Here is a 22,981-nt window from a genome sequence, read left to right as displayed (position 1 = left end):
TCCGTTTGTTTTTGTTCACGATAACTTTGATGAAATAATTATTATCAAACTTGCGGGATATGGTTTTAATACAAAATGGAATAGGTGATTAGATTTTGAGGTCATGAGGTCAAAGGTCAAAAAATATCCGAAGAGGAATTTCGTGATAACTCAAGAACGAATAACAGGATTATTGTCAAACTTGCAGGTTATGTTTGATAATATGAAATGGAAGGAGTGAAATTAAAGGAAAAAATTTATCTAGTAATACAGTAATCCCTTGCTTCTTTGCACTTCAAACTTCGTGCCCTTAGTCCATCGTGGATTTTTTTCCCCCAAATAAAAATAAATAAATAAATAAATGCAGTATTTTTAAAAAACTAAGATTTTAAGAGATATTCATGTACAACTCATTGTTTTCTTTTATTACATATATATAATTTATATCATATTTATTTGGATTCCCCCCCCCCCAAATAAAATAAATAATTAAATAAATAAATGCAATATTTAAAAAAAACAAAGATTTTAAGAGATATTAATGTACAACTCATTGTTTTCTTTTATTACATATATATAATTTATATCATATTTATTTGGATTTTTTCCCCCAAATAAAATAAATAATTAAATAAATAAATGCAGTATTTAAAAAAACAAAGATTTTAAGAGATATTCATGTACAACTCATTGTTTTCTTTTACTACATATATATAATTTATATCATAATTATTACATTTGCAGTGCTAAAAAACTTAAAATAAACATATAAGGAGTTGTTGTTGTTGTTGTTTTTTTTTTAATAATTATACTTGGGGGGGGGGGGTCTTAAATATATCTCTTTCCAATGCTGTTAAATCTGAATAAATACATTGAACACACACAAAAAAAGTTTTAAAAATTTTTGGGATTTTGAATAAGTTCCACCTCTACTTCTATTTTTACTGGAAGGTCCCCATTAACCGTGAAAAATGAGGGCTCACGGTATATCATGATGTTTAGGAATTAAAAATATGAATTGTTAAAAGTTAAAAATAATTTTAAAAAATCATTAAAAGTAAAACAATTCTGCAAGTACAGTAATAGATTCCAAATGGGGGGAAAAAAAGATTAAAAATTGAAGAATAAAGAATTTACATTTAAAGATAAATCATAAAGACAGTACATCAATCAATACCACATTTTAATTAAAAGTATTAGTTGCACTGAGTTAAAATTCATATTTAAAAATGAAGTAAAGTGCAACGTAAAATGAATCTCATTGGTTGTAAATGTGAGCTTGTTTCTGTTGTGCATGCGTGTTTGTGTTAACACTGGAGTTGAGCCAGCACAAACACGAGCTGCCATATATGGAGCTGGACAGGAGCACAAGCAACTGTGCGAAGGCCCGCGGGACTGACGAGAGATGAGCGTGTGTGCGTAATGTGGACAGCGAAAACAAGAGTGCGCCAAAAAACATGACTTCAACCAAATGGGGAAAAAAATTGTGTTATTAAAATTTCAAAAAGTCGTCGCTCACATTTCTCCTCATCTTTTCAGGTGTGAAAGACTGGCACATGATTGGTCACCTGCAGGCCGAGACGTCGTACGACATCAAGATGCAGTGCTTCAACGATGGAGGCGAAAGCGACTACAGCAATGTCATGATCTGTGAGACCAGAGGTGAGAACAGACCCGCTGTTGGAAATGTAGTAAAAAAACATTTTAAATCACAAATTAATAGAAGCATTACCTTCTGGTAGCTCGCCAGTCTCCGGGTTCGCCAAGCCAGCGGCCCGTCACACCGCCGTGGCCTCACCCGCAAGAGCCCGCCGGACCGCCCGGGGGGCTCCTGTATCTCATCGTGGGTTGCGTGCTAGGAGTGATGGTCCTCATTCTGCTGGCCTTTATCGCCATGTGCTTGTGGAGGAACCGACAGCACAACAACACACACAGTGAGTGTTTATCTTTCACACCTTGCCGACCAAGCACTTTTTATTGAGCCCTTCTAAACATGAGGTCAACTTAAATAAATTGAATAAAAGAGTGTTGTCAACAATCAAATAGAATTAAAACAAGAATACATATTTGATTATTTATTGTCTTACATTATCGAGTAAGCAATAATATCAGCCGATAAAAGCATTTTAAAATGATATCGGATAATATCGGCATCGAATTATCATGATCTGTTTTGGGCCAATGTGCATGTTGCCTTCAAAGTGAATGTTAGAAGCCTTTGTACATGGGCTGGTCACAGCTGAGCACAGCAGTTACGCTTATTGACAATTACATGTCTCAAAATTAAGATGTTTGGGATTTGTTATGTGAGCATTATCACCCGCAAATGTCGGTATCGGTTTGATATTGGTATTGGATTTTCGGCGTTGGACAATATCGGGATATCGGTTATCAGTTAAAATGTCATTATCGGACAACTCAAATTAGCAGGGGTAAAAGTGGGCCAGAACGGTCAGGAACGCAGTTCTGGTATAAGATTCAGGGTCGGAATGCTGTTCCGGTACACCGTGCTTTGATTCCAAAAATATGACGGCAACTGTCAAAACGTTATGTAAAAAAAAAATGCTAAGCTGCCACACATGCATTTCATCTCCAAGAAGAAAACATTCTACAAAAATCAGATTTACATACACAAGTGTTAACAACAAGCATAATGAAGTGCTTGCGTAGTGTAATCCGTTTCCACCTACCGTATTGTAGGATGATAAGTCGCACCTGAGTATAAGTCGCACCAGCCATAAAATGCCCAACGAAGAGGAAAAAAACATATATAAGTCGCAGTGGAATATAATTCGCATTTTTGGGGGGGAAATTTTCTTGATAAAATACAACACATAGAACAGATATGTCACCTTGAAAGGCAATTTAAAATAAAAATACAATAGAGAACAACATGCTGAATAAGTGTACAGTATGATAATGTTACATGATGCATGAACAACGAAATGCAAACGTGGCCGGTATGTTAACGTAACATAGCTATTAAGAGTTATTCAGATCACTATAGCATAAAAAACATGACAACAAGTTTAACAAACCATCAGTGTCACTCCAAAACACCAAAATAGCATCTGAAATGATATAATAATGTGTTAATAATTTCACACATAAGTCACTCCAGAGTATAAGTCGCACCCCCAGCCAAACTATGAAACTGCGACTTATAGTCCAAAAAATACGGAAATAAACAACTAATATCCCTAATATTAAATCTAAAAGGTATCTGGGATTGAGCCTTGTGGAACGCCATGTGTTTTTCGATGCAGAATACAACTCTCCTGGTTACTTGTACCAGCCGGCGGACATGAACGGGCATGTTCTTGAGTACACCGCAATGGCCGGCGCCGGGCGTATGAACGGAGGTGTCCACGGGGGTTATGGGCACAGTGGCGGGGGCGGCGGTATGTTGCCATTGGGGTGCCACCATCTACATCACAAACACACCAACGGCCTGCACAATGGCAACGGCGGACTCTATCCTGCCGGACACCCGCACGGCCACAACGGCACTCTGCCTCACCCTCACCACCACCACAACGTGAGTGTGGGACCACCGTGGTGCTCATCTATTGCACTCGTTTCTAACTACTTTTAAAATTAGGGGACGCCAGTTTGACAACGTCGCCTGGATGTCATCTACACTGAATACTGTTTTTATTTGTAGGGAGGCGGCATGTACACAGCTCTTCCTCAGTCAGAATCTTCGGAGTGTATGAGTTGTCAGAACCTGTGCAACAATAACAGGTATGGCTATGAGCAAGAACACGACAGAAATTTTGAATGAATGAATGAAATTTATTGTCATTGTCATCATCATCAGTATCATTGGCAGTTACAGAATATGAAATAATTTGCCCGAAAAGACTATGACGGACAAAGCAAGACGGGAAAAAAGCATATGCGTATCGAAACTTTAGGATTATAAGTGTGCAAACTACATAAAGACAAATCAATATTAAAATAAGAAGGATGGCACGTTCAAATATTTTTGGACCCAAATCCAAGTCACCTTTGGTGATCTTCTGATACAGACTCCTGATCCGATACCTCAGCTATAAATTTGTGGGCAGGAGGGATTTAAACGCATCAAAAATGTAAAATAGTTCCATACTGCAGAGTAGGGGTGTGTAATGCCTCATATCTGGCGATACGATTCGTATCACAATTCCCAGGTCACGATACGATCTGATCCCGATTAATCCCGATATTACACTAAAAGATGATTTATGCAATATTTGTATATCACTTTAGAAAAAAAAAACAAATCAGAATGGACAAAAAAAGCATAGTCAGAGTTTGATTTTTGTTGGGTGAGGTAGGCAAAACATGAAACAAAGAATAAACAAATATCTATCTTGCCTCAGGTGTATTTTTGGCTATGCAAAGCAAAGGATCGTCTCTAAGGTCCTAGTCTGTTCGAAAAATAAATTTTGACCCATTATGAAATATTTTGTCAGATTCTTGTTCATTTCATTCATTTATGGGTTTTTTTGTTTTGTTTTGTTTTATTGCTATTATAGACAACATTTTACCAGCTAGGTCTTTATTTTAAAGCAATATACAGTACAGTATATATAGGAAAGTCAATTACATACAATGACATTTTGTGGCCACTGGGTTGGGGGCACTGCAGTAATAGGTAGGAATATCCCTGATCCGTCGCATAATATCGAAATTGAGTAAAAAAGATCAGGTTTTAAAAATGTATTTTGTTTGTTTTTATTTTTTTTATTTTAAAGCAATATACCGTATTGGCCCGAATATAAGACGGACCTGATTATAAGACGACCCCCTCTTTTTCAAGACTCAAGTTTGAAAAAAGACTTTTTGAACACCAAATTAATTTTTATACAGAAAATAATTACAGTACATCCGAAAAACAAATGATTATAACGATATATTTGAGAGAAAAAGCATGTTATTTTGCCTCATTCAAATCTTAATATCTGAACATTTAAATACGTAAACTAAAGTGCAATCACATTCGTAAATGAATTGCTTCTGGTTTTTGAAATGTAAATAAACCAATCTATTGCGATAAAACAACAAAATTGCAATAACTGCATTAACCATCAAAGTGATGTCTAACTGTAACTGTAGTCTTGAAACAAATCTGAATGAGGAAAAGCATTGCAATAAAATAATGAAAACTGGTTAAACTTGAGAGTAGCTGAGATCTCTCATGACAGAACATCGCTTCAATAATATCTGGCGCCATCTAGAGTCATGAATGGGTATAATGTCTAGACCGCGAATATATACGAGCCCCTCTTTTTCAGTCTTATTTCAATGCAAAAAACACCGTCTTATATTCGGACCAGTACGGTAATAATCCAGATGTACAAGGACATTGAAAAAAAGGAACAAAAATATTACAGAGCCGGAAATACTGGCAGCGTATGTAAATTCCACTGATACGAAAACATTATGATAGCTGTAGCAGGACGCGAGCAGTAAGCTGGTGTTATGCAAGAGTGATATATTTGCAGTAAGAAATATTTGACATTTGGATGTGCTTTTCGCTTGAAATTGGCAGATCCTCAAAATCAGATGACTCAAATTCGGGTGCAATACTATATAACGGGATGAGGATGGAGCCCTGGGGAACTCCATGACTTTTCCATCAAGTGCTGTAGTCCATTTGCGGTGGTGTGTTTTGGATTTTATCACACAGCGTGTCATCAAGTGTGATTCCCATGGACTTTTCCTCTTTTTTTTTTTCCTGCGTTACACATTCCCATGCTGCTCCTGTTTATGTGCTCAAGCCTCAGCGGCATCACAGTTTACCCTGTGTGCACTCAGCCAGCACACAATCCGCGTTAATGAGCCTCCTGTTTATTTATTTCTGAGGACAGGAAAGAAAACCAGGATTGGGATCGGGGTAGAATCTTGTTCCGATGGCAGGAAGAACTACGAAACTCGATTCTACTCTTAAATATATTTTAGGTTTGATGTCAACTTTTAGATTTTATTAACCTCATCAGGGACAGAGGCCACTACAGTGGGCAGCTATTCAAAAGTTGACACTTAAAACTTTAACCCTTTGTAGAGCAAGTGATTATTTTTGGTTAAAAAATGATTGGTAACACTTTACAATAAGGGTCCCTTAATTAACATTAGTTAATGCATTTTTAGACAATAACTAATGTTTAAGTAACATGACAATAATTAATATATTTGCTTATCTAACATTTATTAATATAATTAACATGAGTTAATGCATTAGTTAATGCATAACCTGACAGCAACTAATGGTTCGGTAAAATTATATATATACTGTATATGGCGGAAAACACTCAGGTGACTTGAAGTTCCGCTCTGAGACCCCCAATTTGGCCAAATTTGAAAATTGTCCACTATGCATGTGTGATACATTATTGGAAAGCTTAAAATCTCAATTTTCTGGGGGGAAAATGTTTTGAACAGGAGGGCATTTTTAAAAAAATTTTTTAAAAAAACATTTTTAAACAGCAAAACCCTATCTGGAGGTGAGAGCACGCGAGACCAGAATTACAGACGCCATGACTTTAACTAGATATTATCGCGTACTTACCTTGTTTGGATCTAAAAACTCCATATAGCATGTATCACTGAGTGTCAAGACACAGCCGTGAATGGCCACAGCTGGATTTTTGGGGAATTTTATGGGTGAAACATGGTCTTATAACAAGGGTCACAATGCAGAAATCGCAGACATCAAGGAGTAGTCAAGATTTCCTTTTTCATATATTTATCGTTTTAAAGATTTTTCTTCATTTTTCTTTGTTTGGATTGATTATTTATCATCTAAAATATCAGAGAAAATGCGACAGAAACAAAAAAAATACAATTAAGGGATAGTTATGAGGTAGATATCCGTGACTTTTTTACGGACGCCATTTTTTTCATTGTGACGTAATTTGTTTAAAAGTTTAAAATATGCGAGTGAATTATGTTATTAAAATCGTTTTTTTTTTTTTTTTTTTAACGAAATATTAGACATCAATTAATGATTCGAAGCTAAAAATGACAGATACTTTCAATAACAAATATAATTAATCACCTTCGTTTGATGCCTGGGTTGAAACACAAGCGGTTGCGCAATGTCTGTAAACGGGGGTTTTAAGGGTAAAACGGACAAATTAAAAATAGTTCAGAGGCTTAATGCGCTATGAATCTGCTATGGCAGCATATAGACATATTGTTCTATCAAATACAACAGTTGTTTTGGCTTAAAATACAGAAACAGAAACTGCTTTTTCAGTCTTGTCTGTGTTTTCCGCCATATATACAGGTGACTTGAAGTTCCGCTCTGAGACCCCCAATTTGGCCAAATTTCAAAACTGTCCGATATGCATGCGTGATGCATCATTGGAAAGCTTAAAATCTCAATTTTTTTTGAGGGAAGAAAAATTTTGGACAGGATGGCATTTTTTTTTTTTTTTTTAATGTTTTTTTAAACAGCAAAACCCTTTCTGGAGGTGAGAGCACGCGAGAGCAGAATAACAGACGCCACGACTTCAACGAGATATTATCGCGTACTTACCTGTTTTCGATCCAAAAACTCCATGTCACATGTATCACTGAGTGTCAAAACACAGCTGTGATTGGCCACAGCTGGATTTTGGGGGGATTTTAATGGGTGAAAAATGGTAATATAACAAAGGACGCAATGCAGAAATCGCAGACATCAAGGAGTGGTCGAGATTTTCTTTTTCATATATTTACCCTTTTAAACGTCTTTTTTTCAACTTTTCTTTGCTTGAATCGATTATTTATCATCTAACATATCAGGGAAAATGCGACAGTAACAAAAAAATAAAATTTTGCGATCGGTATGAGGTAGATATCCGTGACTTTTTTACAGACGCCATTTTTTTCATTGTGCCGTAATTTGTTTAAAAGTTTAAAATATGCGAGTGAATAATTTTTTAAAGTCTTTTTTTTTTTTTTTTTTTTAAGCGTAATATTAGACCTCAATTAACGATTCTAAACTAAAAATGACAGACATTTTGAATAATATAATTACTGACCTTGTTTTCGTGGCTGGGTTGAAACAAAAACGGTTGTGCGACGTCTGTAAACGGGGGTTTTCAGGGTAAAACGGCAAATTGAAAATAGTTCGGGGCCTTAATGTGCCATGAATCTGCTGTGGCAGCGTATAGAGATATTTTTTTATATCAAACACAACAGTTGTTTTGTCTTAAAATACAGCCATTTCTTTTAAAGAGGGGTGCAAGAGCAGAAACTGCTTTTTCAGTCTTGTCTGTGTTTTCCGCCATATACATATATATAGAGTTAGGGTTTGTTAACTTAGCATTTATAATTTCTTAGTTATGGGACACGTGCTACACTTTACAATCAGGGTCCTAAACAAAAAACATTCAGTAATGGTTAAGTAATACTTATGAGGTACGTTCACGTGAAATAATACCATACCTACGTAAGGTTAGGTTAGCAGCACCCAAGGACTCACAGAGGAATGTTTCTCATTTTAAAATAACAATCACATACTTGTACCAGTATACATGAATAAATATTTGTTAATGCACTAATGTGTATGTGAATTAATGTTAAGTAATGTATTATATATATATATTGTTATAATCATTTGTTTCAGATGTACTGTAATTATTTTCTGTATAAAAATTAATTTGGTGTCCAAAAAGTCTTTTTTTTTTTCAAACTTGAGGGGGTCGTCTTATAATCAGGGCCGTCTTGTATTCGGGCCAATACGGTGTATTTTTATAATGGGTCAAAATTATTTTAGACAAAAATGTCCTAGCCAAAATGTGGCCCAAACACAAATCAACATTACTTCAACCAAAAAAGTTGCTTCAATTAAACAAAAACTTGACGTCAATTAAAAAAAAAAAAAATTTAAAAATCAAAGAAAAATAACTTTCACGTGGATATTTTTTAGTTTTTTGCGTTCAAACACTTTTTTTGATTGAAGTGACTTTTTTTGGATTGAATAATAAAGACACAAATCAACCATCTCCATCCATCTATCTCTTTTTTTTTTTTTTTTTTTTTTTTTTTTTTTTTCTTTTTTTTTTTTTTTTTTTAAACCTGTCCTGTTCAGCTGTTTGACACAGAGAATGGAAGTCTAAGTGCCCGGATTCTGAACAGTTTTAATGTTTCACATTGAGAGTCTGACATACTCCCATTGTGATCATTCAAAATACCTTTTTATTATGACAAAGCAGCGAACAGGAAGGGATTATGGGGGGACAGAAGAAAAGAAATACAAGAGAAGAAAGAAAAGAAACACATACACAAACAACAACAAGAAATACATTGAACATCTAAACTAGTTACTAATATGCTGGTGCTATCGTCAGCGAGATGTATTTCCGGTTTACACCATGTGGGGGCCTATTGGCCAGTGAAAGAGGAGAATGGGGGTGGAGGTGTCTATAAGACTATAAGCTAAGTGATTGAAAGGGGTAGAGTGTACACAAATCAGTTCTGTGATCTAGAACCCAGTAATCGTGTGAATCTCTTATGAGTGAAAGCCCGTTGGCGACCAACCCTACGCCGCCGCATCGCCAATCCCGGCACCGGAACCCCCAACCCGAGCATGCCCTACCACATCCAGCAGCACGCAAGCCCCACCGGGCGCGCGACAGCCACGCAGACGGACGGAGAGACCGCGCGGGCACCAACCCAGGGCCACGGCCCCCACCCAGCCAGCCCGGGGAGGGAGGGCGGGCGGGGGGGGGGGCATGCGCAGCCCATCCCTCCTCCAACCGCCCAGCAAAGGAGCCACCGTCCCCCCCCCCCGGGACCCAGGGTGGTCCCCCGGGCCACCCGCGCGCCCATCAACCGGCCTTCAGGGATGGCAGGAGGGGACGCATCACCAACCCCACGCCTACACCCACCCCCGCCCGCCCACCCGGGCCACGAGCCACAGCCACAGCCCCCCAACCGGCACGGCACGCCACGGGACCCCCAGCGGCCCACCAAGCCCCAGGCAAGGCAGGGTCCCCCGCCGGTGCAGGCGACACCCCGCTGATACACCGGCGCCCAGCCAGCGACCCGCGACGGAGCGCAGGGCGGATGCCCAGCCAGAGAAGAGAGGGGAAGGCGGAGGCAGGAGAACGCCCAGGGACTGCCATGGGGCGATGCAAGATCGGAGACCCGACCCCCCAACCCACTCCCGCGGCCGGCAGCCGAGGCAGAGGGGAGGCCACACCCCGGGAGCCACGCCATATAGAAAAAGTGTGGGACCCACCTACCACCCTATTACTGTGGCTGCCAGGTTCCCGACTGGCAGCCATCACCCAGCACCGTGATGGGGGTGTGAGGGGAGGGTAGTGCAATGTATGCATTAAAATAGGAGAGCTTGGCTTGGGGCAGTGGGACCGCAGCATGGAGTTTCTGTCCAGCCGCCCGTCCCACCGCCCTTTGCCAGAGCTCTCCTGTGGAGTATGATGTGTGTGGTGCATTTAAAAAGGTGCAGGGATGGCGGGGCCTGTGGTGAGGAGGCAGCCGTGATGCCCCCCCCCAGCAGGTCCCAACCATCCCACAACCTTGGTGTGTGGTGCATTAAAAACAGGGGGGAGTCGGGCTGGGACTGTAAAGCCCCGTCCCAACTCTCCCCGGAGAAATGTATGAGCATGTAAGTGCCAGGGTGAAAAATATTTACAGTGCCGAAGTGAGAAGTGCGTGAGTTAAGAGGCAGGCTCCCGCGGGCGTGGCCCCGTCCACCAGAACCACCGGCCCCAGGGCGGAAGAAGCGTCAGGGCCCCGATCAATCCCCGCCCCAGACCACCCACGGCGCCTCCGCGACCGCCCACCCCCCTCCCACCCACCGAGCACCCACCCCGCACCCCGGGCAGGCGCCACACCAAGCGCCGGCAAGGGACAACAAGCCTCACCCTAGGCCCCGCGGGCCCCAAGAGGCCCCGCTAACGACCCCGCCGGCCGGGGGGCAGCCGCGGCCGCCGCGGCCCAGGGAGGCGGACAGGGCCGGAAACAGACCAAGGGGAGAGAAGCGCACCCCCCACAACCCACCCCCGGGCCAAGAGGGGCGCGCGGTATGGCACCAGAGGGCACCTCCCGGCACCCGGTACAGGGAGACGCGGCTCCGGCCGGGCGGACCTGGGAGGGAATCATGGCTGCCGCATACACCCCCCGGCCCCCACCCCAACCGCACCCCACCCCGGCCGGCCGGGGAAGGGCCGCGGCCCCGGACCGGCACCCGCACGGCCCCCCCACCTGCCCACGACACCAGCGCGCGCCCGACGGGACCCCCCGCACAGCCAGACGCAACCGGACAAGCCCCGGCCGAAAATCCCGGGGGCCAAGACCGGCGGCGGGACGGCCCAGGGCAGGACGCCAACAAACTCCACCTGTAAAGCTGATAGAAGAAGAGGTTTATCAAACACCATTAGATGTATGCCAAGGACCAGTGAAGTGTATTATTTACGCATAGTTCCTTAATTGTTCCAAGTCTGATAAGTAATATATAGGGTGTTCCAAAAAAGTTGCATATGATCCCCAGCAGCCGGAAACCAAATTGTCTATGAGTATCCTTGTAAAATAAGCCCATTGACCGACTAAACTATGAAGGAAGAAAAATTATTTATTACATGCTGTTGGGAGTGTATAAAACAGTTCGGATTTAAACATGTCCAGTTTCCAGCTGCAGAAGGATGCATACAACTTCCCTGGACACCCCGCATACATCCATTTATGTATACATTTTTATTATTTTTGTGGCATTCCTTTGCAGGTGAGAGAGAATCCTTAGTCTATGTTCATCATTCTTGCGACCGTTTCCCACTGTTGTTCGTATTTGTCCATTTTATTTGTCTGTTTGGCAGATATTTTCTCTAATGTTATATATTCAATGATTAGATTTAGCCATTGGTTAATGCTAATGTTTTGTTTGTTTTTCCAATTCAACAATATTGTTTTTTTGGCTATCGTTAGACTTGCTAGTAGTGGACGGGTTTGATGGATAGAGATATTCACTGTATTCAGATCGCCAAGCAGACAAAGAGTTGGAGACAATGGAATCCTGCAGTTCAATAGGAAAGAGAGTTTCTTCGTTACCTGTGCCCAGAAATCTTGTATTGGTTTACATTGCCAAAGAGCATGAAAGTATGTATCTGAAATATCTTCGTTGCAGCTTATACATTTATCGGATTGGGAGAACCCCATTTTGTGCATTTTAGATTGAGTAATATGCCATCTGTGCAGTATTTTGAACTGTATAAGCTGAAGGTTCTTATTCTTTGTCATTATAAATGCATTTTTACAGATGTTGGACCAATAGTTATTATCTAATGTTACCGAAAGTTCGTTATTCCATTTTTCGATTGGTAGGCAAGTAGAGTTGTTACATGAGAGGGCTTTATATACTTTTGAAAGTATTTTTTTTTGTTGAGGATGTATATTTATTATTTTATTTACGAAAGGTGGTGGGTCTAACGTACCCGTTAGTGATGGAAATTTATCTATCTTGATATGCCTCCGCCCAGGGGATACAATTTTTGACTGGGGTAACCACATTGGCACGACACTGGTGGGCATACCATATTAAATGAATGACGATCTTGGTGAAAAGTATTGCCTAAGCAGCCTGATTTAAAATTCCTGTCAAGAATGATGGGAAACAAAAAACGCTCATTGTCAACTTATTATTATAAATAATAATAATTATAATCATAATTATAATAATTATAAATAATAATAAGTTGGGGAAGGGGTATCGATAAGCATATGCTTTTTTCCCGTCTTCCCTTGTCTGTCATCGTCTTTTCGGGCAAATTACTCCATATTCTGTGTCAATGTTTCTCTTTCTTGGCCAAACTGTCCCACACTCTGTAACTGTCAATGATACTGATGATGATGACAATGACAATAAATTCTTTCATTCATTCATTCAAAATTCTTTTCAGTTAATTTTATTGCTGACACTGCGTTTCGGGGTCATCAACATGTTGTCCCCCCCCCCAAAAGTCAAACTCCGACTATGACTAAAACTAATAAATATTATTGTCCAAAAAACTTAGACGCCAATGAAAATTAAAAGGGCAGCCAAAAACAACACTGGTGACTCCGAAATGCCTCAAAACCAACAGGAAGTGACCCGATATACCAATCATTAACGCAAAGCTATCGTCGCAATTTCTCCAGAATTTGCATTTTTTATTTTTTTAATTGTGTTTTGATGATGGTCACTATTAACCTATTATAGCGCAAGTGACTATTTTTGGTATTAAAAAAAAAACCTTAAATATTAGTATTTCATTGCTGCATTTTTTAATTATATTTTTAATGATTGAAATACATATATAAATTAATACAATGTTTATAAACACTAAATGAATGAAGTTAAAATGATTGGACATCTACCACCGTTATTACAGCCAATGACTTAAATGAATACTTTGTCAGGGTTTAAAAAGAAAAATCATAATTCATGCTTGAGAGGATTAAGTGTTAAGTAAAGTGTGTTGTATTTGACTTTGTGTCTGGGTGTGACTTCGCAGGTGCTACAACAAAAGCAACGGCGTGCTATCAGGCGGGACGCTTCCCCTCATGCATAGAGCGGCGCCATGCCAGCAAGACGGTCTGGAGATGGTTCCGATGGGCGTGGCGCCGTGCCGCGGCTGTACCCCGACAGGCGAGCGGCCGGCCACCAAGCTCGACGTGGCGCACCAGCCTGACAAGCACCAGGAGTCTTCGCCTTCGCGGCGCTCGTGTTATCTCGACGGAGACGACACGGAAGGACCGGCGGATGACACAGGTAATTTTTTTTTTTTTTTTTTTAAACATTTAACCCTTTCATATAGTGTTTTTGTTATGGTCAGAAATTAGGGCTGGGCGATATGGCCTTAAGCACGTATTGCGGTAAATTGAGCAGATTTACCTCGATAACGATAAATGACGATAAATTCGCCCAAGCGAACTGTTATATAATTTGAAAATCTGAATCAATGCATGAAATACAGGTTAACCGTTTCTTGTTGATTTATTTACCAGCTTTCAATTCAATATGTTTAACAATTGTACATGCAGTCTAAACATTAAGTATACAAAAATTTATTGTAAACAATAAGAATTCAAGTATGAACATTTATAATAGCTTGTATGGCTTGAACAATGTACATTGTCAAAATCAATATGCCTGTGCAAACATGTCATTGTAATACAAATGACTTACAGCTAGAACAGTACACTTCAAAAAGACAACTTATTGTTAATGGCTGCTGTGACATATTTACTTAACACAAGTGTTTATTTCAAGGTTTCAGTTTTTTTTTTCCCCAGTGCATTTTTTAATACATGCAAGCACACATGAACCCCCACACAGACACACACACATTAAAGAGCATACAACAGGAGAAAAAAAAGTCTTAAATAGCATTATTATGTGATTTAGAATCATATTTTGAGATGATTCAACTATATACAACAATTTAGAAAAGTGCAGATGATGAGAAATTAGTCTTTTAATCTGCCGGTTAGCAACGCCTACCATTATAGGGCTCTACCGTCCCCAACAGGTGGATGACGTCAGCGGGAGACTGGGCTCATCGGTTTTACTATTGAGCCCATTGAGGGGGAAGTATTCAGAACGAGATAAACGCGACGAAGAGAGCCGCAAAATGTAATTGTTTCAGTCTCGCTACTCCAATATTTTTACAGGTTATTCTTTTTATCCAAGTATTTTTCCCCAATTGCTAAATAAATGGCATGGTCATGACAAATAACAGTCTTGTGCTAAATGCAATATGAAATAATAAAAATGCACTTATTCAGAACGACATGGCAAAAATACTCCATAATGGTCAAAACTGTCGACTTCACCTTTACTGTCGCACCTCCCGAACGATATTTTATGCCACCTAAAACGGACATATGTCATTTCCCTTCCCCAGCTTCGGAGAATGTAAACAAACCAAGAGGCGCGACAGCTAGCCGACATGCTAACCCGAACCGAGTGATGTCTCAAAGTCTTCGAAGCGGAAAATCACACGTAAATAGCCCGGATTATTTGACATGACGACTGGGTTGTCAATTGTATTCGCGGATCGGCAAACCGCCCGGCGGAGAGAAATGTACAGCTCGTTCCCCGGAGGAGGGCGGCTGCAGTTGTTGTGCAGCTAACGTGCAGCTAATGTGCATCAGGAGAGCTTTTTACATCCCTATCAATGATCAAACGTAAGTAGTCCTTTATTTAAAGAAAGTTTGTAGTGTTTACTTTTTAATCGCTGTATTCGTATTTGACATAATACGAAACAAGATGTTTACTCACTTCCTCGTAAGTCCAATGGTCCCACAATGAGTAGGGCTTGTTTTGGCCAATATCCACGGTGAATGGGAACTTTTTGAAACTCCAAAAAGGCGCACATGCCTCTCCCTTATACAGCAAGATTTTTCTACAGCCGTTTGGCTGCCGTGATGTGAAAAATTAACGTATTAATCCGCAAAATCAGCTGAATCCTTAGTCCTCAAACACAACAGTATTACTGTATAGTGAAGAGGACTCCTTCTCCCGTACACGTCACAGCGCCCTCCTCCTCAATGCAAGACCGAAGCTGGAAGTCACTCATTTTCATGGCCCGGGATTCAAAAAACTAAATAAATATAGCGATCGCTTCCACACACATCCAAGCGGTCCATATCATTCAGGAGCATTAAATACCGCGTGTATTATGAAATAAACATGCTTTTTCGTGTCACACGCACTTTAAAGCTGCATTGATCTAATGACACAGAATTAAGCACATACAGAAAAATAGCTGGGGCCATTAAACAGTCATATTAAAATTTTCAGTTGGATTGTACTTTATGCTGAATGCTTTACTATCACAACAGCCATCAGAAATCACACATAAACAGAGATACACAATAACTTGACATACTAATTGCTAGATGCAGTCCGTGCCCAATCCACTCATTAAGTTCAGCTGTTTCGCCAAGGTTAGAGCCGTTATCCGACTCCATCATGTTTATTTGTAGCGTTAGCCGCTAGCGTTAGCAACTAGCGTTAGCCTGTGGCTTGGCTACTAGTAGAAAGCATTGAAAGCATTCTCTTTGGAAATCGTGAGAACAAGGGAGGACAGCGGGTGAAAGCCTGTCTGGATGCCGCCAAGAGTCTATTTAATGTCGGGTGAAAGTTTGGCGAACCTCCCTTAAGCCACACTCCCATCACGTTTGCTTGTAGCGTTAGCCGCTAGCGTTAGCCACAGGGCTCTTGTTTGTTTGGCTTCCTGATAACCACGCGACTCCATACGTAAGCACACTTTCTGCTTTCTTAACCCTTTAACACCTAAGCCTATTTTGGCCGAATTTGCATGCATTTGATGTTGCCTTTATATTTCAAAGAAAAAATTGTTCACAATGGCCAAGTTGGGTCCCTTTTTTAAGGACGCCTTGAACTTCATGTCCAAACTGTTGCTTTCTTCACTGACCAATTATAATCCACATTTTGGACCCAAAAAGACAAAAAAAAAAAAAAAAAATCCCAAAATATTTTTTCAAAATTTGTAATGTTGATGTCCCATTGACAACCAAACATGCTCGACCAACCGTTTTGAAGCTTGATAATATTTATTCTACTTGTTAGGATAAACATTCAATAGAAAAAAATAAGATTGAATAGTTTTATGTTTGACAATTCAACACAAACAGCAAGTATGGTCATAGGCGTGTTTGGCCTTTACACATACTATGGTCAAAACGGGTTATATACAGTGCAAAATAGTGAGAAAAAAATATATATATATGTATATATAATCTAACACAAAAAGGATTTGGAGGATATCTCTTTGTGAATTTAGGTATTATACCCATCACCTTATCTAAAGTATATACGTACATGCAATCATGCTTCTCGAACACGCATCTTTATAAAAATTTAAAAGATTATAGTGAAGTAAAGATATATATATATATATCCAAATAATAATAATATATATATAAAACATTGAAAAGAAGTATTTTCAAAAATATTGACAAGTAGTTCAGTTCAATTCAAATTTTTCTGGCACACGACCCAATAAAGTTTTTTTTTTTTTTTTTTGCGAACTTAATAAAGCTTCTGCATGAACAGGTCAGGGAGCTGCGTCACACACAACGTCACACAGCCGTTTGCGGACTTTGCGCGCTGCTGTCAGCCTGTCACTTCTACTCGCCGAGACGCCGACTCATCCCAGGAAAACAACGACAAATACGGCTCATCTTCTTCCTTGAGTTAATGAAATAATGCATTAGCTTGCGCTAAATTTAGTTTTAGTTTCATTCTGCACGTTTCAAAGTCGCTCGCTCAAACCAACCGGCCGTTACTTGCCTCGCATGTCTCCTTTTCCTTAGTTGGCGCCTCACTCGGAAATTTATAAAAAATGTCCACATTCGGTTCGTCCTTCTTGACATCACAATGGCTGTTGGGATATGTAGTCTTTTGTGCTGCTTTCGGTTTTGAAAAAGGACAAGAAATGATGGAAATATGGAGATAGATACATGGTCCATGCAGCGTTTTAATGCATATTTATGAGTGTAATAAAACTATAAAACTCAAATGACATTATTTCCCGTTTTTCTTGGTCGACTGACTTCAAATAAAAACTGGTGTGGACATCAACTTCCGTACTTTCAAATGAGACCAACCAGTGGCACGTGGGTGACGTAATTACAGCGTGACGAAGCTTCAAAGACGACATGCGTAATCGCGTCGCTGCCGACACGTTCGGTGTTAAAGGGTTAAAGGGGAATGAACATTGCCGAACAACACAGAGTCAAAGCGGGATGAAAAGACTATATTTTCTTGTTTTATTAAATTACCGAATTTATCGTCATGGTCAAAATTACGTCTGTCATCGTGAAGAATTTCGGTGCCGGTAAATTTTCAGTTTACCGCCCTGCTCTAAGTCATATGGGACAGCAGTCTCAAACCTGAGGCCAAGGGGTTAATTGCAGCTCAGAGACAATATTTTGCGACCCCCATTTCACTTACAATTATCGTACATTGGTACCTCAACATACAAATTTGTAATTTGTTCCAGGACCTGGTTTGTGAGTCGAAATGGTCGTATATCGAGCCGGATTTTCCCATAAGAATAAGAATACGTGATTTCGACTTTATGGCGCCTGCGTCCCGTCGTTTTTTACCCTACCGCGCAAACGCACAGACAGAGCAACCGTGACAGAAGTGGCAGCCTGCGCGCACATTTATTGCTTGTGAAGCATCCAGAGGCGACTGCTGTATATAACCCCTTTCGTATTGTACAGTGCATCACAAAAGTGAGTACACCCCTCGCATTTCTGCAGATATTTAAGTACCGTATTTTTCGGACTATAAGTCGCACCAGCCATAAAATGCCCAACGAAGAGGAAAAAAAACATATACAAGTCGGAGTATAAGTTGCATTTTTGGGGGAAATTTACTTGATAAAATCCAACACATACAACAAACATGTCATCTTGAAAGGCAATTTAATATAAATATTAGGGCTGTCAAAATTATCGCGTTAACGGGCGGTAATTAATTTTTTAAATGAATCACGTTAAAATATTTGACGCAATTCACGCACATGCCCCGCTCAAACAGATTAAAATGACAGCAGTGTCATGTCTACTTGTTACCTGTGTTTTTTGGTGTTTTGTCGCCCTCTGTTGGCGCTCGAATGTGACTGATTTGATGGGTTTCAGGCTTCAGCACCATAATTATTATTGACATCAATGGCGAGCTACTAGTTTAGTTTTTGATTGAAAATTTTACAAACTTTATTAAAACGAAAACATGAAGAGGGGTTTTAATATAAAATTTCTATAACTTGTACCAACATTTATCTTTTAAGAACTACAAGTCTTTCTATCCATGGATCGCTTTAACAGAATGTTAATGTTAATGCCATCTTGATTTATTGTTATAATAAACAAATACAGTACTTATATACAGTATGTTGAATGTGTATATCCGTCTTGTGTCTTATCTTTCCATTCCAACAAAAACTTACTGAAAAATATGGCATATTTTATAGATGGTTTGAATTGCGATTAATTACGATTAATTTTTAAGCTGTGATTAACTCGATTAAAAATGTTAATCGTTTGACAGCCCTAATAAAAATACAATAGAGAACAACATGTTGAATAAATGTACAGTGTACAGTGCATGAACAACGAAATGCGAATATACTGTCCTCACCAGGACGCTATGGCTAGGTCCTGGCTATTCAGCGAGCTAAACTCCCAAATGACGATGCTGGACGTCCGTAAAATTTGCTGAATCAATTTCCTCGATACCAAACAGGTTTGCATCGACGTAAATAAATGATAATTAGGTGCTTTTACAGCAATGACATGACACAAACTGTTAGCATGCGTTCGCTAGCATTAGCACATCATTCAAACAACCACACAACTGGCTCTCAGTGTCCGATCGCGGGTGGAAAACACACAACAACAACAGAAAAAATGATACATGTCTGTAGAGATATTTTACAAGCATTAACAATGAACGTAGGTTCGCAGCCGTGTTTCTCTCTCGCTAACTCGCCCACTCAATCAGAGCTACGTAGCTGTCGGCCTTTTTCTGGCGTGTGAGCGCTCTTCTTCACGTAAACAAGTGCAAATGCGCCACCACGTGGGCGTGAAAGCGCCACAAACTAAAAGCATGCATTTCAATATAAAAAAGTCAATAATACAATGGCGTACCGCAAGCAACACGTCACTTCCGTTCATTAATATTCATGACATTAGCTACTGTTGCCAAGTAGGGACAAGCTACCTAATTGGAAATGAATGGAAATCGTGTACGAAGGAGATGTTTACAGAGCTAAAGCTACCAATTCTCTCCCAAAATGATGTGCCTGGTGCCAAATTCACTGGCAGAGATGTGGAAGAACATAAAAATGTTCAGTTAAAGAGATGACTTGAGTGTCGAAGGCTGAAAAAGACAAAAAAAAAAAAAAAAAAACGAGCCGACCTAAGCATAGCCTTAGCTTTTTTATCAACGCGACTGACAATGACATTCTCCTGTTTCAACAAGCTATCCTTTACCATCCGCCCTGTCTTTTGTTATATATCCTCTGGTTGTCCTACGTCTCTTACCGTTCTTGGAGGTAATTTAGTTAGCTTTGTGTAGCGATCGCAAATGCTCCTCAGTGACAGCCAACGAACACTTTTAATTTTTTCTATAATAAAATTTCTTTAATTTTTTTTAATCTAGCCACAAAAAAGGTAAGTAATTATATTAATTATTCAAAATGTCTGTCATTTTTAGCTTAGAATCATTAATTGATGTCTAAATTTTAGTTGGAAAAAAAAAAAAATTATTCACTCGGATATTTTAAACTTTTAAACGAATTACGTCACAATGAAAAATTGGGCGTCTGTAAAAAAGTCACGCATATCTAACTCATTACTATCACTTAATTGTATTTTTTTTTTTTGTTACTGTTGCATTTTCCCCGATATGTTAGATGATAAATAATTGAAAAAGAAAAATCTAAACCCTAACCTAACCCTAACCCTTCAAAATCCATAAAACTAAATGCAACACTTTCAAAACAACCATTACAACGTCAATATAATTAAACGAATCCTTGAAGCAGCAAAATTTAATTCAAAGCTTTTTTTTCTAATCGAATTACTCAAGTTAATCGATTAATCCTTGCAGCATTAGTCTATTGCTGTCTAAAAATGTTTTCAATATCAATTTCCCTCTTTTACTAACTACCACAACACATGACCTGGCAGTAAATAAGTTAAACTTTTGAATAGATGTTCACTGAAATGACCACTCTCATTCAAAGGGTTCATTTTTATTCATTTGATGAACAAATAAAATACTTAGAACGAAATTAACGTGTTATTTGGTTTTATGTTTACAGCAGAGGAGGATGTAGACTGTGTGGATCAGGAGAGTCCAGAGCTGCGCTGGGACAGCCTTCCCGACTCGGACTGTGACGAAAAGCCCGGCTGGATATCCGACAGGGGCGAGCTGATCCAGCCCAGACCCCAGACAACCGGAAGGGCGGAGCTACTGAGAGGACAGTCGGAGGACCTAAGTGAGGACTTTCTGCATCATGGACGGCCAGACTCCTAAAGACTCCTTTAGATGACTTATTTATTTTTTTCTAGTAGTAAACTATTATTTCATATGAATGTATCTGTGTCAAAGAGCAAAGTTGTCAGTCTTTTATATTATTTATGCTTTTTTTGTGTGTGTTTGCTTGAGAATTGTTTTGTGTTTCGGAGATTTAGCGACTTGTAAAGTTTTGTAATAATATAAAGAGAAGATATGGAAGAGTTGAGTCAGCATGTTGTCCTCCTGTTTAAATATGAACCGATGTTTATTCGCTGCCACCCTCCCACTTCAAATGGATTGGACGTCTACTCGTGATCAGTGTTGTTAATCTTACTGAAAAAAAGTAATTAATTATAGTTACAAATTACTTCTCCCAAAAAGTAATTGCGTTAGTAACTCAATTACCTGAATGTAAGAGTAATTAGTTACTTGGCAAAGTAATTGGTGATAATTACTTTTTTTTTTTTTTTCCCCCTCAAAAAAAAAAAAAAAAAAAAACATTGGCCACACTATGTGAAGTTTTTTGTGGAGGTTTTTGGTACAATTGGCCCGAGCCCAATTCTTTACCCTAATTTACCCTTTACCCTGAATCAACTGTTAAAAGTTGTTAGAATTGCTCCCATTATTGCATTAGTTCCCTTCTCTCTACTTTCGACATATGAAAGTTTTAAAACTGTTTCATCATTTAAAGATAGATTCAAGTCAAGATTTTGCCGATTTAGAAGTATTTTAGATAAAAAGTTACTTAGGTTCGCTAGGAAGGTTCTCTACAACAGAGCCGTCCTAAAAAGCCTACTGCTTTAAGATGGCGGCTGTCTACTAACTCATTTAGTGCCATGTCTGTCATTTTGCATCTAGTTTTATCTATATACAGTACATGTGATATCTACCATGTCTAACATATCTACCATAACATGCGGGCGTAGTTTGTCGGCTATCGGCTACAACATGTATTATTGGAGCTACCTAGCATCGCGTTTGCTCGGCGTCACAACTTTCTTGCCTCCTCCCCGCTCCTGCTCTGCTCTGTCGTCTCGGTGAGTCCGTCTCCCTCAGACTTTTCGACCAATATAGTAACGCATAGTAACGCATGCCTTTCCGTCCTCAGTAACGGTAACGTCGTTGCCAAGATGAGAAAAGTAATTAATTAGATTACCCACTACTGAAAAAAATAACGCCGTTAGTAACGCCGTTATATTGTAACGCCGTTATTAACAACACTGCTCGTGATAAACTCGTTTGAAGAGTTTTAATTTCGTTTTTAAAGGGAACCTCAGACTTAAAGACTTGTGGGCTTTAATAAGCCACAATTGTTCCCTTTTACTAAAATACAGTGGGGCAAATAAGTATTTAGTCACCCACCAATTGTGCAAGTTCTCCTACTTGAAAAGATTAGAGAGGCCTGTAATTGTCAACATGGGTAAACCTCAACCATGAGAGACAGAATGTGAAAAAAAAACTGAAAATCACATTGTTTGATTTTTAAAGAATTTATTTCCAAATTAGAGTGGAAAATAAGTATTTGGTCAAGCAAGATTTCTGACTGTCAAAGAGGTCTAACTTCTTCAAACGAGGCTCCACTCGTTACCTGTATTAATGGCACCTGTTTCAACTCATCGGTATAAAAGACACCTGTCCACAACCTAAGTCAGTCACACTCCAAACTACACTATGGCCAAGACCAAAGAGCTGTCAAAGGACACCAGAGACAAAATTGTAGACCTGCACCAGGCTGGGAAGACTGAATCAGGTAAAACACTTGGTGTATAGAAATCAACTGTGGGATCAATAATAAGAAAATGGAAGACATACAAGAGCACTGAAAATCTTCCTCGATCTGGGGCTCCATGCAAGATCTCACCCTGTGGTGCCAAAATGACAACAAGAGCAGTGAGCAAAAATCCCAGAACCACACAGGGGGACCTAGTGAATGATCTACAGAGAGCTGGGACCAAAGTAACAAAGGCTACT

General features: G+C 39.6%; 1 protein-coding gene across 3 annotated transcripts in view; it reads left to right on the top strand.

Moving 5' to 3' along the window:
* The window catches only part of LOC130911142 (cell adhesion molecule-related/down-regulated by oncogenes-like), a 136,298-nt gene extending 115,072 nt beyond the window's left edge, over positions 1-21,226 (top strand). For 2 of the 3 annotated variants that reach the window (XM_057828896.1, XM_057828898.1), the window contains exons 14-19: positions 1,519-1,641; positions 1,722-1,913; positions 3,246-3,517; positions 3,644-3,723; positions 13,464-13,720; positions 20,814-21,226. In XM_057828896.1, coding sequence (XP_057684879.1) covers positions 1,519-1,641; positions 1,722-1,913; positions 3,246-3,517; positions 3,644-3,723; positions 13,464-13,720; positions 20,814-21,028 — 1,139 coding nt within the window. In that variant the 3' untranslated portion in view covers positions 21,029-21,226. The remainder of the gene's footprint in view (positions 1-1,518; positions 1,642-1,721; positions 1,914-3,245; positions 3,518-3,643; positions 3,724-13,463; positions 13,721-20,813) is intronic. The other variant, XM_057828897.1, reaches the window with a different exon arrangement.
* Positions 21,227-22,981: the final 1,755 nt, after the last annotated feature.

This window comes from Corythoichthys intestinalis, unplaced genomic scaffold, assembly GCF_030265065.1.
Source record: "Corythoichthys intestinalis isolate RoL2023-P3 unplaced genomic scaffold, ASM3026506v1 HiC_scaffold_23, whole genome shotgun sequence".
Taxonomy (NCBI): Eukaryota; Metazoa; Chordata; class Actinopteri; order Syngnathiformes; family Syngnathidae; genus Corythoichthys; species Corythoichthys intestinalis.
The sequence above is the reverse complement of the archived record's forward strand: the minus strand, read 5'-3'. Positions and strand labels throughout refer to the sequence as shown.